General features: G+C 38.7%; 1 protein-coding gene across 2 annotated transcripts in view; it reads right to left on the reverse strand.

Moving 5' to 3' along the window:
• LOC135879050 (bifunctional heparan sulfate N-deacetylase/N-sulfotransferase 4) overlaps positions 1-22,569 on the reverse strand; it is a 170,875-nt gene that overhangs the window by 92,184 nt on the left and 56,122 nt on the right. For both annotated transcript variants that reach the window (XM_065404857.1, XM_065404858.1), the window contains exons 3-5: positions 19,830-19,984; positions 3,070-3,255; positions 1,120-1,248 (exon numbers count right to left, since the gene is read on the reverse strand). In XM_065404857.1, coding sequence (XP_065260929.1) covers positions 1,120-1,248; positions 3,070-3,255; positions 19,830-19,984 — 470 coding nt within the window. The remainder of the gene's footprint in view (positions 1-1,119; positions 1,249-3,069; positions 3,256-19,829; positions 19,985-22,569) is intronic.

Genomic DNA, 22,569 nt, shown 5'->3' on the forward strand with positions numbered 1-22,569 from the left:
GTTGCAGTGCAATGGAGTTTGAGAAACCCTGCTCTAAAGAACTAAAAAGAAAAACCTCAACTCACGGCAGAGGTTCCTGTCTCCAAAACCTAAAGGAATTTAAAGGATATTCCTCCCAATGCCTGAATTAACACAATTTTGCATCCTTGATTTCTTGGTAAGTGGAGCCATATGTATATGATAGTATTGTGTATTAATGAGGGTTTATTAGCATTGTATGGGATGGCTTTATTAGTCAAGAGAAGTGAAGTCAGAAGATAGTTATGCAAATCATCCCAAATGAGTGACTAGGACACTTTCTACCATACCAACCTGTATTCTTTATAAACTACATACAAAAAAGTGTCAGAAAAATTAAATGTTACTACCTTAACAAAATAATTATATCATTTCTCCCCCAACATTATCCTGCAGCCTCATTGTGATGGATTAATGACCATACCCGCATTCTGTGTCCCCCTCCCACAATGCCCGCGCACACGTGCTTCCATTTTTTCTCTTAATTTCCTCTCTTCTTTCCCCTTCTACCTGTGTTCAGGCTTAACTCCCCACACAGAGCAGGCTACATGCTGTGTGGAGTGGGGGTTTCTGTGGGTGGCATCAGAGGGTTAGGTTGCCTGTTCTTTAGCAGCTTGATCTGAATATTCTATGCATGTGAACCTGTTCCTATAGTTAGCTCTATTAGGGGATGCAGTGGGAGCAGAGAGAGATGAAAGATGTGTAGCTTTCAAGGAGCCGAAGGTGAGGGAGGGTGGGGGGGACAAGAGGGGAGAGGAAGAAAAGGAAGAAGGGGGATGCAGTTTTCTCCATCACCATTGTTTTCCTTTGTCCCCTTTAGTATATTCAGTGTCCCCTTGTTCCCAAAGGCCTAGAACTCTGGTTGGAAAACAGATACTGTTTGGAAAAAATATATACATTTGTCTCTGAATTGTATCACCTGGGATCCAGATTACTCCTTACAATACAGTTTTTGCTTATTTCCTTTTAAATGCTCACCACCTCTGAGCAAAAAGATTTGATTGATCGGAACTGAATAAACTATATAGGTTATTCTGTCCTATTCACCTCCAATAATGATAGCAAAAGTACATAGCAGAGGATAGCAAACAAGGTACATACGGGATTCAGGAGGATGGTGAGGAAGAGTTCACCTCCTCGGATGCTTTTGTCCAATTCTTGAGGGCCCCCAGGATACTCCTTGTAGAAAATTGTGTGGGTGAAAAGGCCACAGGTCTGTCGAGGAAGTACCTGAGAACAAAGTAAAAAAAAATGCTATAGTGTCATGACCCTATTTCTGCAAGCCCCACCCCAAAAAACTCTTCTGAGTCTGCATTCTGAAACGCTCACATATGGATTCCTTTGTTCCGGCAGTTGTCGTCTTATTGTAAATAAGCATGATTATGCAGATGTTGAGATCTCCAGCTGCCAGTTGAAAGGTTGCAACACATGTGTGTTCCACAGCCTTTGTCCAGACCACTGCATATGTTTCTCATAGTAAGAATTCAGGGTTTGTTTTTAGGGATTTGTAAAAGGAAGAAAAGAGCTTCTTTTCTTTTAGCAAGGATAGTTTGTTAAAAGACAAATAGCGCTTCTCAGTCGTCTTCACTATCTTAGGCTATTAATCTTCCTGCTGGTACGATATAGCACACAATTGGTATTCTAGGTTACAGACCCCAAAAGAACTAGTTCATTCCTACCTTTGCCCTGAAAATCAAATTAGACCCCACTAGTGAAATATGTACTGGGGCTGATAGGACTGTTGAATGAGTATATCCCGAAGTCAGCTCTACATACAATCATAAATCAGTAGATTGTGTGTCAGAATTCTGAAAACCAGCAGATGGAGGAAAAAAACTAAAATCTCCACTACTTAGAGCTATTTCATTAACTCTTTAATCACAAGTACATCAGAACTCTGCAGAAAAACACTAAGGTCTGTGATACTGTTCAGTACTGTACTTATACAGACATTATTCAGTTTTGCCTTAGGTTTTTTGCCAGTTTACCATTTGGGCTCCCCTTTGTATTCTGTCCAAAGGAACAGAAAACAAAATAATCTATGGTTTCTATTCAGCAAAGCACTTAAGCATATACTTAAGTGCTTTGCTCAAATGAGTCCTATGTTGGAACTCGTTAGAATCTACTCTGTTACCTGTTTCTGTGTTATTAATATATACTTTTGACAAATATATTAGATACAATTCTGCTCTTAAATGCATGTCCATGGCTTTTGTTGAAGTCAACAGGAACTTTACCTATGTATACCATGACAGAACTTGACCTGTCAAGATTTCCATTCTGTGTCCTGTGCAAATTCCAGCTTGTGTAATTTACCCTCTATCTACCTAAATTCTCTTTACCATTTCAATTGAACATGATTCTTCTACATTTTTGCTCTAAACTGTGGTGTAGTGTTGCATCTGGATGTTCATCAGCTGCTTTGTTCCATTCTAGGAGCAGCTGCATATTGAAGTGATAGGCCAAGTGATTCCTATATGTTATCTTGGCTTTTAGTGCATGTGCTATTGAAGGGAAGATGTAGAAAGCTTTCTCTCTCCCCACCCCAATGCACAGCCTGTGAAACTTTCGCAGGCATAGTTTCAGAACCTGTGCTCTGGGAGTTGCATAGGTATATCTAAACACAAAGTCTGGCCCAACCAAAGTATCTTGCGGACTGGAGGATCATATTGCACCTTTGTTTCTCTTCCCTTTTGGCAGGTCCCAGACCCTTTATGCATTGCAGTGAGTCAGACCCTTGGATATGGAGCTACGACATTTTAATGAATTGCAAAGGTATGTAAATATAGTCCAGGATTGGTTGTCTACTGGTACATTTTATTTCTGATAATCACATTGGAAAGTGCCAGAAAAACCCACCCCAAAACACACTCTTTGCTCTTCTTTCTTTTGGAAACTGGCTGCACACTGGTAAAACTGTTTTGGCATCCTTACAATTCCACTATCGTGAAGGATTTCAATGCCCACTGTAAAGCTTGATGCATTTGTAAAATAGATTTTTTTGTCATTCTTAAAGAATTATTGCTATGAAGGAATGGAAATGTTATGTACCATGATGCCATTGTGGATGAAGCCCCGTCTGTACCGTGCAGGTTTTAGATGTGGATACTCTTCTGTGCTTGTGACTTTGATACCCCAGACCTTCTTCCAGGCCTCATAAAGCTGAACATGTACAGGGTAGACCCCAGAGTGGTGCGGAGCCACTGCATAGCCCATGTCAGTCGGAATACCATGTTCCTGAAACAAAGCAAAAGAAACAACACATTGAGTATACAAGTATAATATGTAATGCCATCAATTTTATTCTACTAACTGGTAGCTTTAAAGAAACTGTTGCTCTTGGGCAATCGTGTGTGTGTGTGTTTTGTATATATAACACTCACACTAAAAATAAGAGACACAAGGTGCAAAATAATTGGCTTTCAGTATCGGGGGGAAAATAATCCTGTTGGATAATATTGAGCTACCATTGTTTAGAACAGATTTGACTGCCTGTGTATTATGCGTCGTGTGTATTTATAAAATATGCCCTATGTAGTTGGATGTTTTTTTTAAAGTAATTCTCAAAGGGCTGGGAAATTATGCTGTTTTATTTAGTCACATTTCAAATTGTCTTGGATCAATAAACAAAGAGAAACATGTTGACACGACAATTACCATTTGTCTATATTTTATATTACAAAAAGCAGAGGAACATTTCCATGGCTGGTAGAATGTTTGCTGTAGCTATTTACAAAATGTAGCTCCAGCACATTTCCCTGACATAGTGTATTGACTCCAGAACCAAAGATGGACTTTGAGGGTGAACTTTTCTATCTGGCAATTCTGGCTTATATTTGCTGAAATCCATGGCAAAACAAAGAAGTCATATTTTAGAAAGTTAGGCCTAAAATCATCCACTCCTTTGGGTCCCTGGTTATATGGGTCATCCATCATTTTTACCTCTTTCCCATACAAACCTCACTTCTCCCCCGTGTTTGTTACTTATTTAGTACTTTTATAATTTATACAGTAAAGTAAGTATACATGTCACTTTACTACAGGTAGAAGTTATCAAAGAATATAATCCTTTCTCTGAAGAACTCACAATCTAAAAGATACACAGTGCAGGACAGAAAAACAATTATTATATGCTGCTTGATAGAGCCTGAAAACTTCACAGGTTAGGTATTATTTACATTGGTACCACGCAATAACATTCTTCTTTTGCCAAAAGAAGAGCTGCCAACTCACAAAATAGATAAGCCATTTGCCATTCATATATAATTGATACTTGGAGGGAAATTGCTAAAATACTGAATTATAATTGTTGCCTGTCCTCTTGTCCACATTGTCTAATAACTGTTGTTTGCTTCTATAATTACAGGAGGAACAGATTTTGCTAGGCATCTTTAAGTACTTAACTTCGCACAGACTGGCCTTTGGTCCTTTGAGAAAATTAAATAAAACCTATGGGAACATTTATTCACACTTCACACAATATAACCAGTTGAATTATTTACTTTCTAATAATAAAGATGTTCTAATAATAAAGATGCCACTGACTAATATGAAATAATCTAGTTCATATTTTGACCATTAGCAGAATATGCTTTTTGCCTATTAATGAAGTCACTCACCTGCAAGATCTATATGAGGCATAGGGGTCAGTTTTGAATGTGAAATGATGAATGCTCATGTAATGAAGGACCATTCAGAGATATCAATGACTTCAGGGCCAAATTCCCTATGATTATGTACAGGAAAGTAAGATACACATCTAGATCAGGGCCCCACTGTGCTAAGAGATATACAGACATACAGCAAGAGATAGCCCATGGCCTCAAAGAATTTACAATCTAAAGAGATAAGATAGGCAAAAGGTGAAAAAGGAAATTAAGACACAAAAAGCTAAAGTGATTTGGCCAAAGTCACACAGCAGGCCATTGTCAAAGCCAAGAACAGAACCTAGGACATCTTACTCCCAGTCCTGTGCTTTATACACTAGAAAACAGTGTTTCTATGTGCTAAATTCAATACTAATATTCAGTACTAAATTATTTCAAGAGAATACTTTAACCATTTTAAGTTGAATAAGATGTGCGATGCAATCTGATCAATGACAGAGTAGCTGTGACTCCATACTATTGGTAATTTCTATATTTTGGGACTGTAAAGTAAGTAAAATTGTCTTGGGATCAAGCACTTTTCTGAAATGGTACCTCAACAAGTGAGCATATCCCTACTTATATGTCCTCTTCGGTCAGGACAGATGCATGCCAAAACAGGATTCATGCCTTCACAGTTTTCTATTGCTATAGGAATTGTCCCAGCAATGGAATGGTGAAACTGAAATTAACCACTTTAGAGTTGTAGCCCACGAAAGCTTATGCTGAAATAAATTTGTTAGTCTCTAAGGTGCCACAAGTACTCCTGTTATTTTCACTTTAGAGTAGATGGGTTGCAAAAATCTAAGAGTTCTCACTATGGAGAAGCTACTTGCCACAAAAGAGGCCAATACTCTTTATGTCTGATCACACAAACATTCTTTATGAATTATTCAAAAATCAATAAGAAACCAAGAATATAGACAATTTTTCTCTGTACCAGTTTTATGCAATTTTTGTAACACCTTTAGGTAGGGTAAATTCAATGTGTTGTATATCAGCATGCACACTGCCCTGTTATCCTTTAGACTGCTTTGCTTTTGTTGTTAAACTTCTACTAGAATTGAGGATGACAATATTTTCTTAAAAGGGATAAAATATAATTGATTCAGTTAAAGATATTGTGTGTAAAAAGTTTCATTGCATTATAGTGGCACTGGGGCACCACTATAATTAAAGTTGCACCATGTCATCTGTTTAAAGGTCAACCATTCTAAGTCCTCTAAAATTGATATGTGTAGTTGGATTCCTTTGAAATGTGATGTGCCTCAAGAGGCTGTAGGGTAAGTTAATGATCTGAATTTGGAGTCATTTGAGGCATGGGTTACAGAGACATAAGCCCCCCCCTCCCCTCCCCACTCCAAAAAAATTAGCCATTTAAAAAAAGTTTCCAGGTGGTGGGTTTATTTGCCTTGAGCTGGAGATCAAACTATGGATCTAAATGGTCTCAATCTGTCGAGTTTTACCTCAGGTAGTGCATGGTACTCACTAAATCTTTGGGGGACCCAAAATGAGAACATATATAAGAAAATGTACTTTTTTACACTGTGTGTGCATCAATATGGAAAAATCAGCTAGAGGGTTTCCATGACCACCATTTTATATGCTTTAAAATTCAAGTCTTGTAAGTGCTCTCAAATCTGAGCAGTTAATTGGATTGCTTTGAAATTGGTGCACATTAGTGATTCAAATTTGCGGTCATTTTGCTGATGGGTTCCCAAATTACAGGCCCCCTAAAAAAACAACAACCTGGTTTTCTTCTGCTGCCTTGTACTATTAAACTGAAAGGTACTAATGACTGGCTGAATTACAGACCTCTTCACTGCTGTGAATTCTCCCTTCAATTAATATATCTAAGGATGAGTTGATCACAAACTTCCCCCCACCACCATCACCTAAGACAAAAGGAGTTTTGGACTAAGTGACTGGAGGCTGCTACAATTTGTAAGTCATGAGTGGCGTGTGTGTGTGTGTGTGTGTGTGTGTGTGTGTGTGTGTGTGTGTGTGTGTGTGTGTGTGAAATGTAATCAAAGTCTCTGGGGGAAAAGTAGACGTGAGACAATGGTACGTATTAGGAGTGGTAGAATAGGGAAAGAGCAGTTTGGGGCTGCAGTGAGGGATGGGGATTAATGGGGATGGATGGCAAGAGAAGTTGGGGAGTCGGTTGTGGGAGGCATAGCACCCCACATCTCTTCCAGTTCACCAAACCCACACTCCAACCTTCTGGCACCCCCATCTCTGTCAGTGCACCCTCTACTGTGACATAGTTGTCTTTCACTCCAGGAAGAGTCTGGGTTATAGAAGGAGGTAAATAAAGTTGTGTTATAGAAGGAGGGAAATAAAGGCAATAGAAATGTTTGTATACCAGGGAGTGAAGACTTCAAGGGCTTGGCTACACTTGGGACTTCACAGCGCTGCCGAGTGTAGTCGCGCTGCCAGCGCTGCGAGAGAGCTCTCTCAGCGCTGTATGTACTCCACCTCTCCAAGGGGAATAGCTTGCAGCGCTGCGACCGAGCGTGCTGATTACACTGGTTCTTTACAGCGCTGTACTCGCTGCGCTCAGGGGTGTGTTTTTTCACACCCCTGAGCACAGCAAGTTGCAGCACTGTACAGCGCCAGTGTAGCCAAAGCCTTCAGTGAGACATGTTCCCTAGTTGCTGTGGGGCGGGGGGCAGGTTGGAGGGGGAATGCTTTGAATGGGTAAGTGGCATGGCTTGCAGATGCTCCAAAGCAAGGCTGGTGGGGCACAGCTGGTGTGTGTTTGGTGGGAGGTTGACTCAGAATGCTAATTGTGGGACATGTTATATACAACTGCCTAAATGACTACTGCCCCCTAATGACAACAAAACTTTTTCCTGTTTTAAGAAAAAACAAATAAAACTTTAGGAAATTCAATGGCAAAAACTGAATTTAACCTAGAGTTAAGATTGCTCGATAGTATGTTGTTCTCTTGCAGAACAGTGAGTTGAACAACATTCAAACTAAAAGGACAAAAAAGAAAACAAATACAAATGGTTGCCTATGCTACATACCTTCTCTTTTCCTGGCTGTAATTATGTGATAAGGAGATCTGTGCTTGCACCCTCCGATGTGTATGAGCAATGGGAAAAGCTGCACATGTACCTTCTGGCTCTAGTATGCATACTTTCAATACAGAATTGTGTATATTATATAATTAGTGGGGCAGGAGTTTTATTACAGAGGGCATTGTCAGTAACAAGCTGGGATATGAGAGCAGTCTAAGAATTTATTATCCTCATGCATTGTGGTCAGTGTCAGGTGTACTGAATGGTGGAGGCAATTAGCGCTGCTTGGTAGAGGTATGTTTGCGAGATCTGTGGATTACTTTGAGGTGTGTGACAGAGCTGTGACTGCTATATGAAGAGATCACTGTTTTCCACCCTCTCATGTGCTTGAGGAAGGGGAAGAGGTGCATGTGTACCTTGGGAATGTAGAATGTATCATGTCTATGCAAAATTGGGTATGTTATATCCATAACAGGGCATAGGACTTTTATTACAAAGGCTATTGTCAGCAGTAAGAAGGAATATGAGAGGATTCTAATGCTTTAATGATGGTTAAGTGAAAGTGAGATGGTATTCGTTGAGTACATGTAAGGAAGTTGTAACAGGCTGTGAAGTATTTCTTAAGTTTTACACATGTGGTATCCTTTCTGGAGAGTTTGCCAAGTGTGTTAGTGTACACCAGGATCCGAAACCTTCCAGATCTGATAATGCCAAAGGCCAGTGAGAGTATGTGGATACCAAAGCATTGCTCAAAGACCGTAGAGAGGTGTTTGTAGTGCCAGCAACCTTTTTTTTTTTTTGTTCATTAACGGTGTTAGCTGGAAACCTGTGGGTTAGAATGAGAGTTGTAAAAGGAGGTGAAAAGCTTATACATTTCAGCAACTGTGGGATTGGTAGAGTAAATGTATGTGTGTTAACGTGGTGTATTGGGGGCATTGCTGAGAGAATGCAGAGTTCAGTTTGCATGGGCAACCTGGTTCTCACAGTGTGAGTTCTGCTCAACTCGATGTTCTACAAGGGGATGACATATCACCAAGCAACTTTAACTCTATGTTAAAATAGTTTTTTCCTTTGAATATATTATGTTTCAGTGGATTTTGTCATAATGGCAAGTCAAAATATGAAACAACATTGGCTAATTATTAGCTTCTATATCACCCCACCAGACCACCTTGCTATAAGGTCCAATCTTGTATTCTTTGTGCACCTAAGATTCCAACTGCCTTTTTGTTTGGGTGCTCATGGAGAACCAGATTGGACCCAAAGATATATATGTGTTTGTGTGTGGAAAAGACCTTTGGAACACTTTATGCGATACAAAGAACTATGTCACATTCTTTTACAATGCAGGCAGGATTCCAGAGCTCCTAATTACGTGCTTTCATAATTTACTAGAGTCACAATGGAATAGTCTTATCTTAGTTTAAATGACAATGTAAGTTGATGCCACAGAAAAATTGTGAGGTGTTGGACAGTAGAAAAGGATCATTACTAGAACCTGGGAGATGAAGCATGAGTAGGGAAAGAGGATTTTGTCAATTTTTTGTAGTCCTGCGGAATGCTGGAGAAATTTACAGAAGTGGCTTTGTCAATGGCTATAGTTAAGATTTAAAGAAAAATAGTAGCTTTACCAACTGAATAAACTAGTAGATCAATTTATAGGTAGACATGATAAAAAAAAATTAAAGTTGGTGGAAAGCAAGAAATATATTGATGAAGGGAAGTGTTATATTCTTCCTTAGTCTGTTGTGGATATTAAATTCAATATAAAATTAATTGTTCTTAAAAAATAAAGACTTTATATTCCGTATCAGAAACAAACTGGACCAAAGGGAAAGGCTGATATTTGCTAACTTTCATTTCTTTAAAATAAATCTGGAGTTTTACACTGAACTTTGAAAGTCATCTAAGGATCAATGATTTTTCACTGTCTTTTATTGCATATTAGTGTCTCTTATGGACTGGCATCACTAGCTGTTTTCACAAGTGATAAAAGCACTGGTATGTGTGACCTTGTAAACTGATTAGGTAAATCTTGACACTTTTGGACTTAGGCTTGGTAAATGGTGACTATTCTCTAGAAAGCTTCTATTACAAGTGGAGTTTCCTACTAAAAAGGAAATGATAAAGCCTTATAATACAGTATTATTGTCCTGATGGACTCTAATATTCTAAATATTTTCAACCTTGAGTCCAATTGGTCAAAACTTTCCTTCACCTTGACGTGGTCCTACTGTGCCCTGTTTACTGTTTATAGAATCATAGTATATCAGGGTTGGAAGGGACCTCAGGGGGTCATCTAGTCCAACCCCCTGCTCAAAGCAGGACCAATCCCCAGACAGATTTTGCCCTGATCCCTAAATGGCCCCCTCAATAGAGACAACGCAGTCAATAGGCAATGACCAATATCATGAGTCCAAAATATTGTTCCACATCTCCAAAAAGTCATGGTGATCAGGTTTTGGGGCACAGCCAAGTCCACTCATTCCATCATTGGCAGGAGAGATGAAGCTGTGCAACGGAGGAGTACATGCTCCTCTTTCTTAAAGCCCATGCAACACATGATGTCCCGGGCTCCTGAGCTAACCCGCCTTGCATACCATAGATGACTAATGGAATCTTCATTTGATTACTGCCCCTGCCTCCCCAGCCCAACTTCTGTGCATCTTACAGTAGGATGACAAGAACTAGACCCTCAGTACTGAAAAAATGCAACACCGTTGAACTTGCACACATTCCCAGTTGCCCGGATCCAGTCTCAACCCATAAGAGCCTAACTCTTTGTTTCAGTCTTTCAGATCTTTGACAGAAGACTATCTCCAGAAGCTACCTATCTTAGCTATCATCTTTGCTGAAGAAGCAAGAGAAAAGCAGCTTCAAACTCCCAGCCTCTTCTAACCTATGTCTTTCTACTGAGATGGAACTTTATTGAACCTGACTATGTCCGTATCAACTGTTTACACATATTCTCTATTTACAAACACTCCTACTAAGGAAAGAACATGAATACAGAATGGACACTGCTTTCCAGGAACTCAGCAAACTCTTGGAGGAAAGAAGTTTATATTGCATATTTCCACAGCTTTAACATGCTAGAGGATAATGGAAATTCAGATAGCAGCAGCAGGGTTGGAAAACTCACCATTTAGATTTACTAGATCTCTTCTGAAAAATCAAACTGAATACACAAATAATTACATGCTTTTTTTAAAAAAAAAAGCTATATTAGGACAAAATTGGCATTATGATAATTATTTGCTTCTATTGAAACCTCTAGTATTAGCCATTACTAGAGACAGGACAGGGGCTAAAGGGACCAAATCATTTTATTTGGTATGGTAAGTCATATGTTTTTATCAGATTTTTCATATATTCACTGAAACTATTTGGTCCACTGTTGATAATATTATGTTAGATGATGAAGTAGTTAACACTCCAGCTGCAGGCACCTTCCTGAACTTTTTCTATCCTGTCAAAAAAAGAGGTGATATCCTGGAAACACCACATTTTAAACTGTCACCTAGCAGTATTAGGAGATTTACATAAGCTATTACCTACTTTTAGCAGTGAGATATTTTTCTAATATTGTTGAGCCTGGGTGAGATTTCCTTCAGGAGATTTTTTTTTTAAACTAAGTCAGCTTAATGTACAATTTCATTTTTTTTTTTTGCATTTATATTGGTGAATACATGTGCCATCATCTTGGTTGTCAATTCATACAAGAACTTTTTGTGTTATATTTTATCCGGTTATGACAGTTAATTTTTTAAAAGGTCTCATTTTCTGAATAACTCTTAAATACTGTTAATTACATACAAATTTCTGTTTGCAGATTTAAATAATAACTATCTTAGTTCAATTTAAAACTTTTTCTTTTTAATCTAGTTGAAAATTTTCCATTTAGACATGATCCTTTAGCAAATGGCTTTGAGCAGATTAGTATCAAGAAGATGCAGTTCACAAAATGGAAAGTTAAAATAAGTTTGTGAGCTTTGTGGCAGTTAGTTCTAGACATAAACGTGATTTGGTGTGCTTGAACACAAAGTTGTTGTTTTGTATCTATTGTGGATTAGGTCGCATTATAAGTAGATGAATACAGATATGGTTCTGTAATTTTACAACGAAAACAAAATGCCACATCTGCCTACATTGGTTGCCAGGAAAGAGGCGTGTGTGGTTAAGACATTGGATGTAGGCTCAGGAGACCTCGGTGGAGTTCCTAGTTCTACCACAGATTTTTTGAGTGACTGTGGAAAAGTCACTTAGTCTCTTCATGCCTCAGTTCCTCCTCTCTAAAATGGGGACAATATTCTTTTCACATGGCCTTTGTCTATTTGGACTGTAAGCTAATTGGAGCAAGGTCTATCACTTGTTATATGCACATGTAGTGCCTAGCGCAATAGGACTCTGTGCACTACTGTAACATAATACTAACCGTCAGCATTTAGCCACAGTTTTGCATAGTAGATAAATAATTTCATATTCTAAGGGTTTGGCTATATGAACAATTAGACCAGGGCAAGCTTGGGTATGAATCTAGACTATATTAGCCTGACATGATTTAAAGGCATGTCTATACAGATAGCGCTGCAGTGGTGCAGCTGCACCGCTGCAGCGTATGTGGTGAAGACACTCTAGGCCGACGGGAGAGAGCTCTCCCGTTGGCATAATAAAACCACCTCTGCGAATAGCAAAAGCTATGTGGGCAGGAGAAGCGTTCCTACCAACATAGCACTGTGCACTCGAGAGCTTATGTTGACGTAATTTATGTCGCTCAGGGGCTTGGTTTATTCAGATAAGTTATGCCAACATAAGCTGTAGTGTAGACACAGCCATAGTGTTCCTGTGCACCCATCCGATGTGCATTAACAGTTGATTAGATCTCTTTGAAACAGGACTAAATCAAAGTGCATTAGTGAAGGGTACACATGAAGATTTAGTCTGCAGTTGACTAGATTCATACACCTGCTTGCAATGATCTAAATGTCTGTGCAGAGTACAGCTTTCCTTGTAGAAACCTCTGCCACAAAAGAAAAGGAGCAGAGCCTGTATGCCTGAGAGTCAGAGAGACAGAGTGGGAATGCCGTCTCTGTTACGGAACAGAGCTGAAGATGGAGCCAAAATGAAGCAAGGTGGGAGGTTGTGAATGGAAAAAACTGATTAGGGAAAGAACAGAGTGGGTAAAGGGATTGGTTGAAAGTCCAAAATAATTTGTTGACCAAGTGGTCAGTCCTAGAATAATGCATGCTCATTCTCCTGATAATTAGCTAGAACGACTTACCAATCACAAATAAAAGGACATCAGCTGTGCAGTCAATGGTGGATTCTGCATACACACAACAAAACTATTACAGACAATACAGATGCCATAAAAATCCACTGCATCCAACTTTCCCAGCACTAACTACAGATACTGAAAATAAGATGATCCAGAAGCCCAGCGATGTGTAGACACTCTGCACCTGATATGTAGTCACTGACTTGCTCAATTTGTATTTGGTATTTTTAAAAAGTTGCAGGTTTCTCTGTGGTTTTGGCAGTTGAAAAATTCTAGGAACAAAAGGGTGGCAAGGCTGGGCTTACAAAGGGGAAATTCAAAATAATGTACATTACTACAGACAACCTGAATCTGATGATGTTGTTTTGCATATTAATTTCTCTTAACATTAACTCAAGAATATGCTTGCCTCTTTTTGTGGTCTATATCCACAACAATGTTTATCTTGCATCTGCATCATTTTCAGTGCCATCTGCATTTCAGCATCCCAAGGAAATACTCACTAGCTGACACTAATTGAGACAAAAGGAAAAGGTGAAGCTCTGGGATGAAATAAATTCTATTTGTTTTTGTCAGATAAGGATGTACAACAGGGCAGAAATGAAAGTCTTGTGACTAAAGGAGAGGGGAGGAAAGTAGGAAATCTTGCTTTGTTCTGTCTTTGGTGGCTCTGTTGCAGTCTTTGTGACTTGAAAAGTCACTTACTTCTATGTCTTGGTGCTTCTATCTGAAAATTGGAGATAATAATGCTTGTGATCTTTTCAGTTTGCAAAGTTTAATTCATTACTGTGGGTAAAGCACTGTGAGCTCTTCACATAGAAATCTTTATGGAAGTGCAAAGTATGAGTATCAAATCAAACCAAACCAATTATTAAAACAAACTGTACCGTCCATTTCCTGCATCCAGTTGTGATATGTGACGTCACATTCATATTTACATAAACAGTATGTTAGGCAAGAAAGATTCTAAATAATCTTTGATTTACTTAATTGGGAAATTGAGCTCTATTTGTCCTGCTTTTACTGAATATCTGAAAGTTTGAACACCAGTATAATTCTGCACTCATGTGTGGGGAATGGAGCATGGGCACGCAAGGGCAAGAATAGTGCCCACTGCCTACAATCTGGGGAGGAGAGAGAACATGAATATGAATTTACTGGCTTATTTACCAAGGAAACAGAATAAGGTTTTACACTTTTCCCCTCCCCATGCAACAGTAATATTGCCTAGATTAGACAACGGCAAACCCTGGTAGATTTGTGTTAATACATTTTGACTGATATGGACAATTCATTTTCTTTTGTTATTACTTTCTAACTCTCACAGAGCATTCTGTCAGTGGTGTAAATTCCTTAGAGGGTGAGAATATTGCCATGAAAACAGCCACTTGACAGGTAAGAGATGCAGCATCTGAGGCTAAAACGTATTCTACTGCTGATCCCAGCTGCCATGCAAATCATTCACACATACATGTAATATAGCTTTGCTGCTACTGAGAGCTTCCTTAACTTTTCACCATGCCCTGGTGAGATAGAGCAGGATTGAAAATTATGCAACATCTCAGAAAATGTCGTTCATCCATCAACCAATTGTTAAATGGTATAAATATTAACAGTCCTTTCTGATATGCAAAATATTTGAGTTCCCTTATCAAAAGTGATATTTTACAGTTGCAAACACTTCAACTCTGTGGTGATTTTTAAAGACTAATTAACTGACTTGAAAATATAATTTTGCAAAGCACTTACATGAGGAGGGAAATTATTATCCCCATTTTATAGATGGCATACTGAAGTACAGGTCACAAAGCAAATCAGTGTTAGAGCTGAGAATAGAACTCAGTCATTTTGATTTGACTCAAACCCCTACTCTGAACCATAGATCCTGCTCCCTACCTAGAATTTGTACATACAGATCCCTGGAAACAGCAGAATATGTATACAGTACAAGAGGATGCAATGCATCTATATATTTAAACCTTCATGTAATAATGTAAAATATTACTATGGGTTTCATATGCAGTGTCTGAATTGGCTAGTGTTCATTAAGCTTGGCTTTAATTCAGAGTAGGAATTCTGTTACAATAAAGAACATTTATTATTAAATCATTGTTTCTCCCAGAACAACTGTCCTATTGGGCCTAATCAAAAGCCTATTGAAGTTAGTGGGAATCCTTCTATTGACTTCAGCGAAGGTTTACTGTAAATGGAATCTGCATACCAAAAGGCACTGTAGTGATTCAACTTATGTTCTAATTTATTATAAATGAGTTTCACAATATACGAGATCACAAAAAGTAGGCGTCACTGTATTTCATTTAAAATGTTAACACCAAGCTATTCTCAAAAGTCCTGATGAAGCAATTGTCCAAGATACGGAATTGCTGCATTAACAGAGCCTTCTCAAATAGAATGTTTTCCTCTAAGACCCTTAAAAAAAAAAAAAAAAAAAGGGCAAAAAATCCCACCCAAACTCTACTGTCCCATCCCCAATCAACTTCCTCAGGAAATGGTTACACCTTTATGCAAAAGCTTCCAAAGTATAATTTTACTGATGTTTTGTAGTAAGGGTGGAATTCAGTGGATGGATGAGTGACACACGAGAAAACAGCAGAAAAATATGAGAAGGACTCCATGTAAACATAATAATCAATAATGAAATAAGTGTGGAGACTTCTGCTTGGCTTATTTATTCTTGTTAATTAATTCAACTGCTAATTTGGATTTAGAATCTGAAGTAAAAAAAGAGTAATGATCATTGTAAAGGGATTAGCTTTTGGTTCTTGTGAGAGATATAAAAAAATGTATTAGAGAGGTAGGGAATGCCATTCCCAAACAAGGCAAGATGTTAAGAATGAGAAAGGAGAGGAGGATGCAAGATTACTCAGAGTTCATGGCTGCCAGCGCTGTGTTAGATATCAAGGAGGTTGTCATGTCAGGAAGATAAATTTCTCCCACAGAGAGGATTTCACACGAAGCTTTTGAAAAGAAGTGTTCTCATAAGTAAATTGTACAGCTATTATAGAATTCAGTGCTAAGAGGTCAGTACAACCCATGTCCAACCACTAGAAGGAAATAAAACTATAATGACACCAGCCTTTCATTTTCTTTAGCTCCTTATTTATGGGTACCCTTCGGAGCCCCTGCCATTCAATGAAAATGATTATAGAGAGAAGGTATTGCCTTTGTAGTTAAGGCTGCAACCAAATTCTGTGATAAGCCCTACTTTTAGCCCACCTTATAACTTTTGCTATTAAATATAGTTTGACCTGAACATTGGCAGGTTTAATCCAATTACTGAGGAGAATTTTCCTGAGCGGTTTAAAGAAAATGGGGCAAAAATGCTTGAGTTACAAGTCATGAAAATTACTTTGACTTTTAAATGTGAGCTGTGTCTAACATTTGTTTATGTCCCTCTCACTCTCAAACAGTATCACACAACCCCTTCAAACGTTCTATACAGTTACATTCCTGAAGAATTGTGCATGACTTAATTTGAAGAAACAGGTTGTAATTACACAGACTTATATATGCTTGTTCTATTGAATTTTAATTATTGTATTGTGTGTGTGTATAGAAGAATTTTAATTTTAATTATTGTATAGAAGATGTTATGAGTGTAAAATAGTATTTCATTGAAAGGTGACAGGGCCAGAAAGATTAATTAACTCAGACTGACCTGACCCATGGGTGAACTGTAGAAACTGGTTAGGAAGATGTGTAAATGAATAGAGCTTTGAAATGCAAGTCTGCATTGTTAGAGGTAAAAGGGTAGATGTTTGCTCAGGGCTTGTGATGTAAGCAAACAAGTCTTGTCTATTGCTATAGTTTTAAATTCAAAGATCAAAAAAGGAATATTAACATTTATGATGATACTTGAGTGAAATAGTAGTATTGTCTCTATGTCTCTTTGAAGGTTGTGGTAACCTGTATCTGAACTGTTTAATGGATAAATTATCCTGTGCTAATTGCCAGGATATTTGGAAGAAGGAGACTTAGGCCTATTGTTTTCTCAGGCCGAAAGGCTGCAGGAAATGTATAAAAATCCTAGGACATAATCCTTCTTCATCTCAGATCTGCTTTGGGTTTCAAGAGGGGGAAACCTTAAGCCACAAGGGTTGAGATCCCCAGTCATTGACTGGAGCCACCCTGAATATGGACATTGGACTATAACCTATGGACTATTTCTAAAAGGACTTTTGGCAACTACAAGCTCACTTCTGCTATGCATCTGAACCTCAAGAATTGAATTCAAGTCTGTATGTATATTGATCTTTTAACCAACACACTCTCTCTCTTTTCTTTTTTAATAAATTTTAGTTTAGTTAATAAGAATTGGCTATAAGTGTGTATTTTGGGTAAGATCTAAGTTATAATTAGACCTGGGTATGTGGTTGATCCTTTGGGATTGGAAGAACCTTTTCTTTTATATGATGTAGTAAGATTTTCAGTAATCATCATCATATCTGACAGGTGTGTCTGGACGAAGGCCTGAGGCTGGGTACTTTAAGGGAAACTGCGTTGTTTGGACTTCTGAGTAACCAGCGAGGTACTATAGAAGCTGTTTTGTGCTGGCTTAGTAAACCTAAGTATTGGAATATCCACCAGCTTTTGGGGTTTGTCTGCCCCATTTTGTTTGCAGTTCACCCTGATTGAGTTACCTCAGTTGGCTCCCACGGGCAGCACCGTCACAGTGTGACAGAGTAATTTGTCCATTGTTGGTTACTTCTGGTTTAAAGGGATATAAGGATCCTTCTATGGAGTGGGTGCACTTAAAAACACATTGTTATATTCCTTTCCAGGAGATTTAGTAAACATCATAGCTGCATGGGGTTAGGGGTGTAGTTACTGCTTTGGGATCATTTTTTGAACTGGTCCCAAAACTCAAAATTTTGGAAGTACAGTTTGGATAAAAACCCAAAAGTTTGGATGTTTGCTAAAACATATCAAGTGTCTTAAATCCATGGGTCTGCAAAGGGGCTTGGAAGTTTCCAAAAATATCATTTCCTGGTTTTTGGTTTTGCTTTGGGTTCCAGGTGGAACCCAGCAATTTATAATCATATAGAAATAGAAAATGAAAGGAAAAGCCCATCTCAACTTCAAAGTTTTAGTTTGCTTTTAACTTCTGAGTAATGTTCCAATCTGGTTCTCGTACCTGAATTGATTTGCCCATTGCCAATCATGATGGCAAAAGACATGGATTCTATAATTCATGAATGAATCAGGTCAGAAAAGAAAGCTGATAAAAGAAACATTCTCAGTCTGTTTTACAAAAAAAAAACCCTAATATGATTCTGTACAAATATCCAGTCAAACAAGAAAGTTGAGAGAAAAAACAAACAAACAACCCCCCCCCCCCAAACTACAGAAAGCACAGGAGGCAATTACATGAAGTTTGCAATGTGGTATGGAGGTCATTAGGGAAAAAACAACAACACACTAACAAGCAAGGGAAGCTTTTTCTTCCTGTTCTATTTTAAATTATAAGTTTCCTTGACTCCCTGGGAGTTTTTATTTGTACCACAACCTCAGAAAAGGGAAGGGGAGCATACTGGTCTCTGCAAATGGTAGAGCCTCTGAGAGTTTCTGTTCTCTAAGCAGCAGGCTAAATGACAATGTCATTCTGCTCTTTTGAGTGACTTTGGTTGCTTGGAGTTGCAATGCTTTGTCAAGAGCCACATAATGTCTTTTCCAAAGAAAAGACGTATAGATTTTGTTTTTCTCTCTTTGTTATGCTGACTAACCAAGAATTGTTCTGGATGGACTCTAAAGAGCTTTCAACATTACTTTACAATAAAATTATACTGAGCTCCATCCAGTGCTTGAGGGACAGCTCTTAAAAAGTTAACAGTACAAACAGGCTAAATCAAACATCATTATGCATCAACACCACCAAGAGACAGACTAGCTATTTAAAAGGCACATTTTCAAATCTTGCATAGGTTTTTAAAGAAGCCATGTGAAATCCTGCAATTTAATTTCTCATCCCCTTCATCAGGTTGAGGTGGCTTCACAGAAAACTTCAAATTCTATGCAAGCCTTTAAGTAAATCCCTCATTTCACCCAATGTCCAACCTCCTGCCCCTGACTCCACCCCATATATCTGTACTGTATATCAGGAAGCAGATTTCCTATTTCTAATTGTCTTCCTTAAGCTACAAGGTGGAGGAACAGGCTAACTGACTGTCCCTGAAGGCATTACATAACCAATCTGCTGCTTGTAGGCCACCACATCCTCAAAAGACTATTTAAGAAAAGGGGTTGCTCCTTAAAGAAGGATAAAATAATGGCAAAACTATGTCTAAGTTCCTTTTTTAGATCTGCATTTCCAATGCCAGGCTTGGTTCACATTATAGGTAAAGCCTCCTATTTCCCCCCCCCAGCACTTCCCAATGAAGTGGTTGAAGACTCTATACCCTGGTGACCATACACCCTCCCATGTGCCTCCTCATAGCATGGCACAGGGCAGTAAAAGCTCTACTTCTGTTTCCCTCCTGGTCTTGCACTGACTCACCCAGCCTCCAACACCTTCAGAGGTGAGGTGACATAGCTTTCCCACTTCCAGGGTAACCAATGCCCAATATAAGCATGAAGAAATGCAAACCCTCCCCTTCCCTCAGGAAGACCCTGATAGGCAGCCGTCTTCCTTGGCTCCTGGACCCAGCCAATCTTCTTTTCCCACAGTAAGAGCTGAAGTTCTCCCTCTCCCACTCCTTTTTAGCTCCTCCGGCATAGCCTACACCAACTTCAGGTGTCATGGGGCAGGGTGGACTGCCACCCCCTCCCAGGCACAGCCCATTGACTCTTTCCTGATTCAGGAGGGCTTCCAGCCTATCAAACCTTCTTATAACTTTTACTCACTAGTGCAAAGTCCTTGTTGAGAATCATCTGCTCCACCAGTGATGACTCATTATGGAACAGATGAGGCTGCATGTGACTCCACATATGGGGAAACCACCAGAACTCATCCACAGACCCCAACAACAGGTCATCACCTTCATCCTCCTCTTCAGTTCCTGCAAAATAAGAAAGAAAAAATAATAATTGTACAGTGAAAGCTGCAAGTAACTGCATTTTTAAACCAGACAGATGACTGCCTCACCAACTGTAATGCCATAAATTTGGTGCAATTACACTGCTGTGTTAAGGAAAGGATGATATGAAGAGTTATGTTTGGTATTTCCCTCCCTACTTATATTATGTTCATTTATAACAATGACAACTAACTTTCAAGGGCAGGCTCAAAAGGAGAACCAAGGTCCAGGAGTAACCAAAAGTCCATGTTGTTTACTGTTGGAAAGTGGGCAGTCATGATCTCTCTGATTTGGTCTTCAAAGGCTTTGAACTGCTACCAGGAGGAGAGAGGACCAGAGCTGAACTACTTTTTCTCATGAGCTGTGGCTGACTCTTGGAATAGTACTAATGTGATCCTTAGGTGAAAGAGCATATTTATCTGGGCTGGTGTATATGCAGAGGCCAGGGCCGGCTCCAGGCACCAGCTGAGCAAGCTGGTGCTTGGGGCGGCAGATTGTTGGAGGCGGCATTCTGCCCAATCCTAGGGCGGCACGGCCGCTTTTTTTTTTTTTTTTTTTTGCTTGGGGCGGCCAAAAAGCCAGAGCCAGCCCTGGCAGAGGCAGCAGTAGAAACCAGACATTTACATTTTATGAAAACTCAGAACAAAACCAAAAGAAACTCCCACTAAGAGCCTCATCAAATTGAAGTCTGATATATTTTGATGAAATCAGAATCAAGAGAAATATGAAACAGTTTTATAAAGTAACTAGGCAGTAAAGTAAAGCTATAATAGGGCTTTGAAAAATCTACTCAACTTGCAAGTGCAGGGTAGAGTTTTCCTTGGTATGCAATCTTTTTTGCAGAATTTAAGCTTTCATTTTAAATGAAAGTTAATAGCTCATGCTAGTGAAGACATGTGCCACAATTCAGGCCGAAGAAAGAACATATGGTTACCAGAGTGGGTGCAAATTTTTGTCTGAAACCTTTTTCTCTGAAAAAATCAGATTCAGGTCAACTGAAATTGTCAGTTTCTGCAAATTGCTTCAGGAGAAAAAAGAAAATAAAATGGAAATGTCAAAATAATTCATATTGATGTTTTTAAAATTAAATATTCTGATTTTGGGCGAGAATCACAAGGGCACTTGGTGCCATTCGGAAAGCAAAGTAGGAGAAGGTGCTGACTCTTCCCCCTCCATGATAGCCCAATAGTTAGGATACTCAGCTGGATGTGGGAGACCTAGGTTTGAGTCCCTGCTCTGGAGCAGAGACTTGTAGCCAGGTTGTCCCCTCCTAGGTGGGTGCTCAAACCACCAGGCCATAGAGTCATTATTTTTCTTTTTGAGGCCCAATGAATATTTAATTATTAAAGAGAGTGGAACTGCTTCAACAGAAGTGATTGAGAGAGTCCTACACAAGAATAACCACGGGGCTATAGAGTAAGGCACTTACCTAGAATAAGTCCCTTATTGGGCATACGGGGGCACCAGCACCAACACAAGCACCATTCACAAAACAGTGGTGAAGTCCCCTTGTGATTCTAGCCCTTCATTTTCAAATGTCCTTGACTTTAATAAACAAAATTTAAAAAAGTTTTGTTTTGCTTGACCTGAAACAAATGCTGTTTTCTTCTATTTTTCAGAACTGCCGATGAACTGAAAAGTCAGTTATTTGAACAACTCAAGTGGTTACAAAAAAGAAAATCTTCAAAATTAGAAATGACATAGGGCTACTTTCTAGAGTCTGCAGACAGATAGCCCTGTGCTTTTTAAAATATGGATGGCTACATTAAGTCTCACTAACTTCATCCTCAAATTAACTATTAAAACTTCAGTCAGTTTACTGGCAGCATTCTTTCTAGTTCCTTCACCATTTAATTTTAACAGCTTTTATTTAGCTTAAGACATATCTTTACTTTTCACAAACAGATTGATTATAGCACACACAGATTGCTTTCTTTTTTAGAAGTCTTTCAACACTTTGCAAAACTAATTACAAAGAAAGTGGTTTGTGGTCATCCTTATTCGCTTTCACAGCAGGTATTAGAAAGATAAGTGTTCAATGTATTATTTACATTTGTATTTAATCTCTGCAACGTTTTGAAGAATATTTCTGTACAATGAGTATATCACTCTCTCTCTTTTGGTGCCCTACTAAACTATGTATATACTATTATTTGTAGCACAGTACAGGTTGAAGAATACATACCAAATACCCTATATGACACTTAGTTATGTTAGTGAGAGTTTCTCTTAAGATAAAAGAAGGAAGAGTACTTGTGGCACCTTAGAGACTAACAAATTTATTTGGGCATAAGCTTTCGTGGGCTAAAACCCACTTCACTGGATCCATGCAGTAGAAAATACAGTAGGAAGATATATATACACAGAGAACATGAAAAAATGGGTGTTGCCATACCAACTCTAACATGACTAATCAATTAAGGTGGGCTATTATCAGCAGGAGAAAAAAAACTTTTGTAGTGATAATCAGGATGACTCATTTCAAACAGTTGATGAGAAGGTGCGAGTAACAGTAGGGGGAAAACTAGCATGGGGAAATAGTTTTTAGTTTGTGTAATAATCCATCC

Source organism: Emys orbicularis, chromosome 5, assembly GCF_028017835.1.
Source record: "Emys orbicularis isolate rEmyOrb1 chromosome 5, rEmyOrb1.hap1, whole genome shotgun sequence".
In the NCBI taxonomy this organism is placed as follows: domain Eukaryota; kingdom Metazoa; phylum Chordata; order Testudines; family Emydidae; genus Emys; species Emys orbicularis.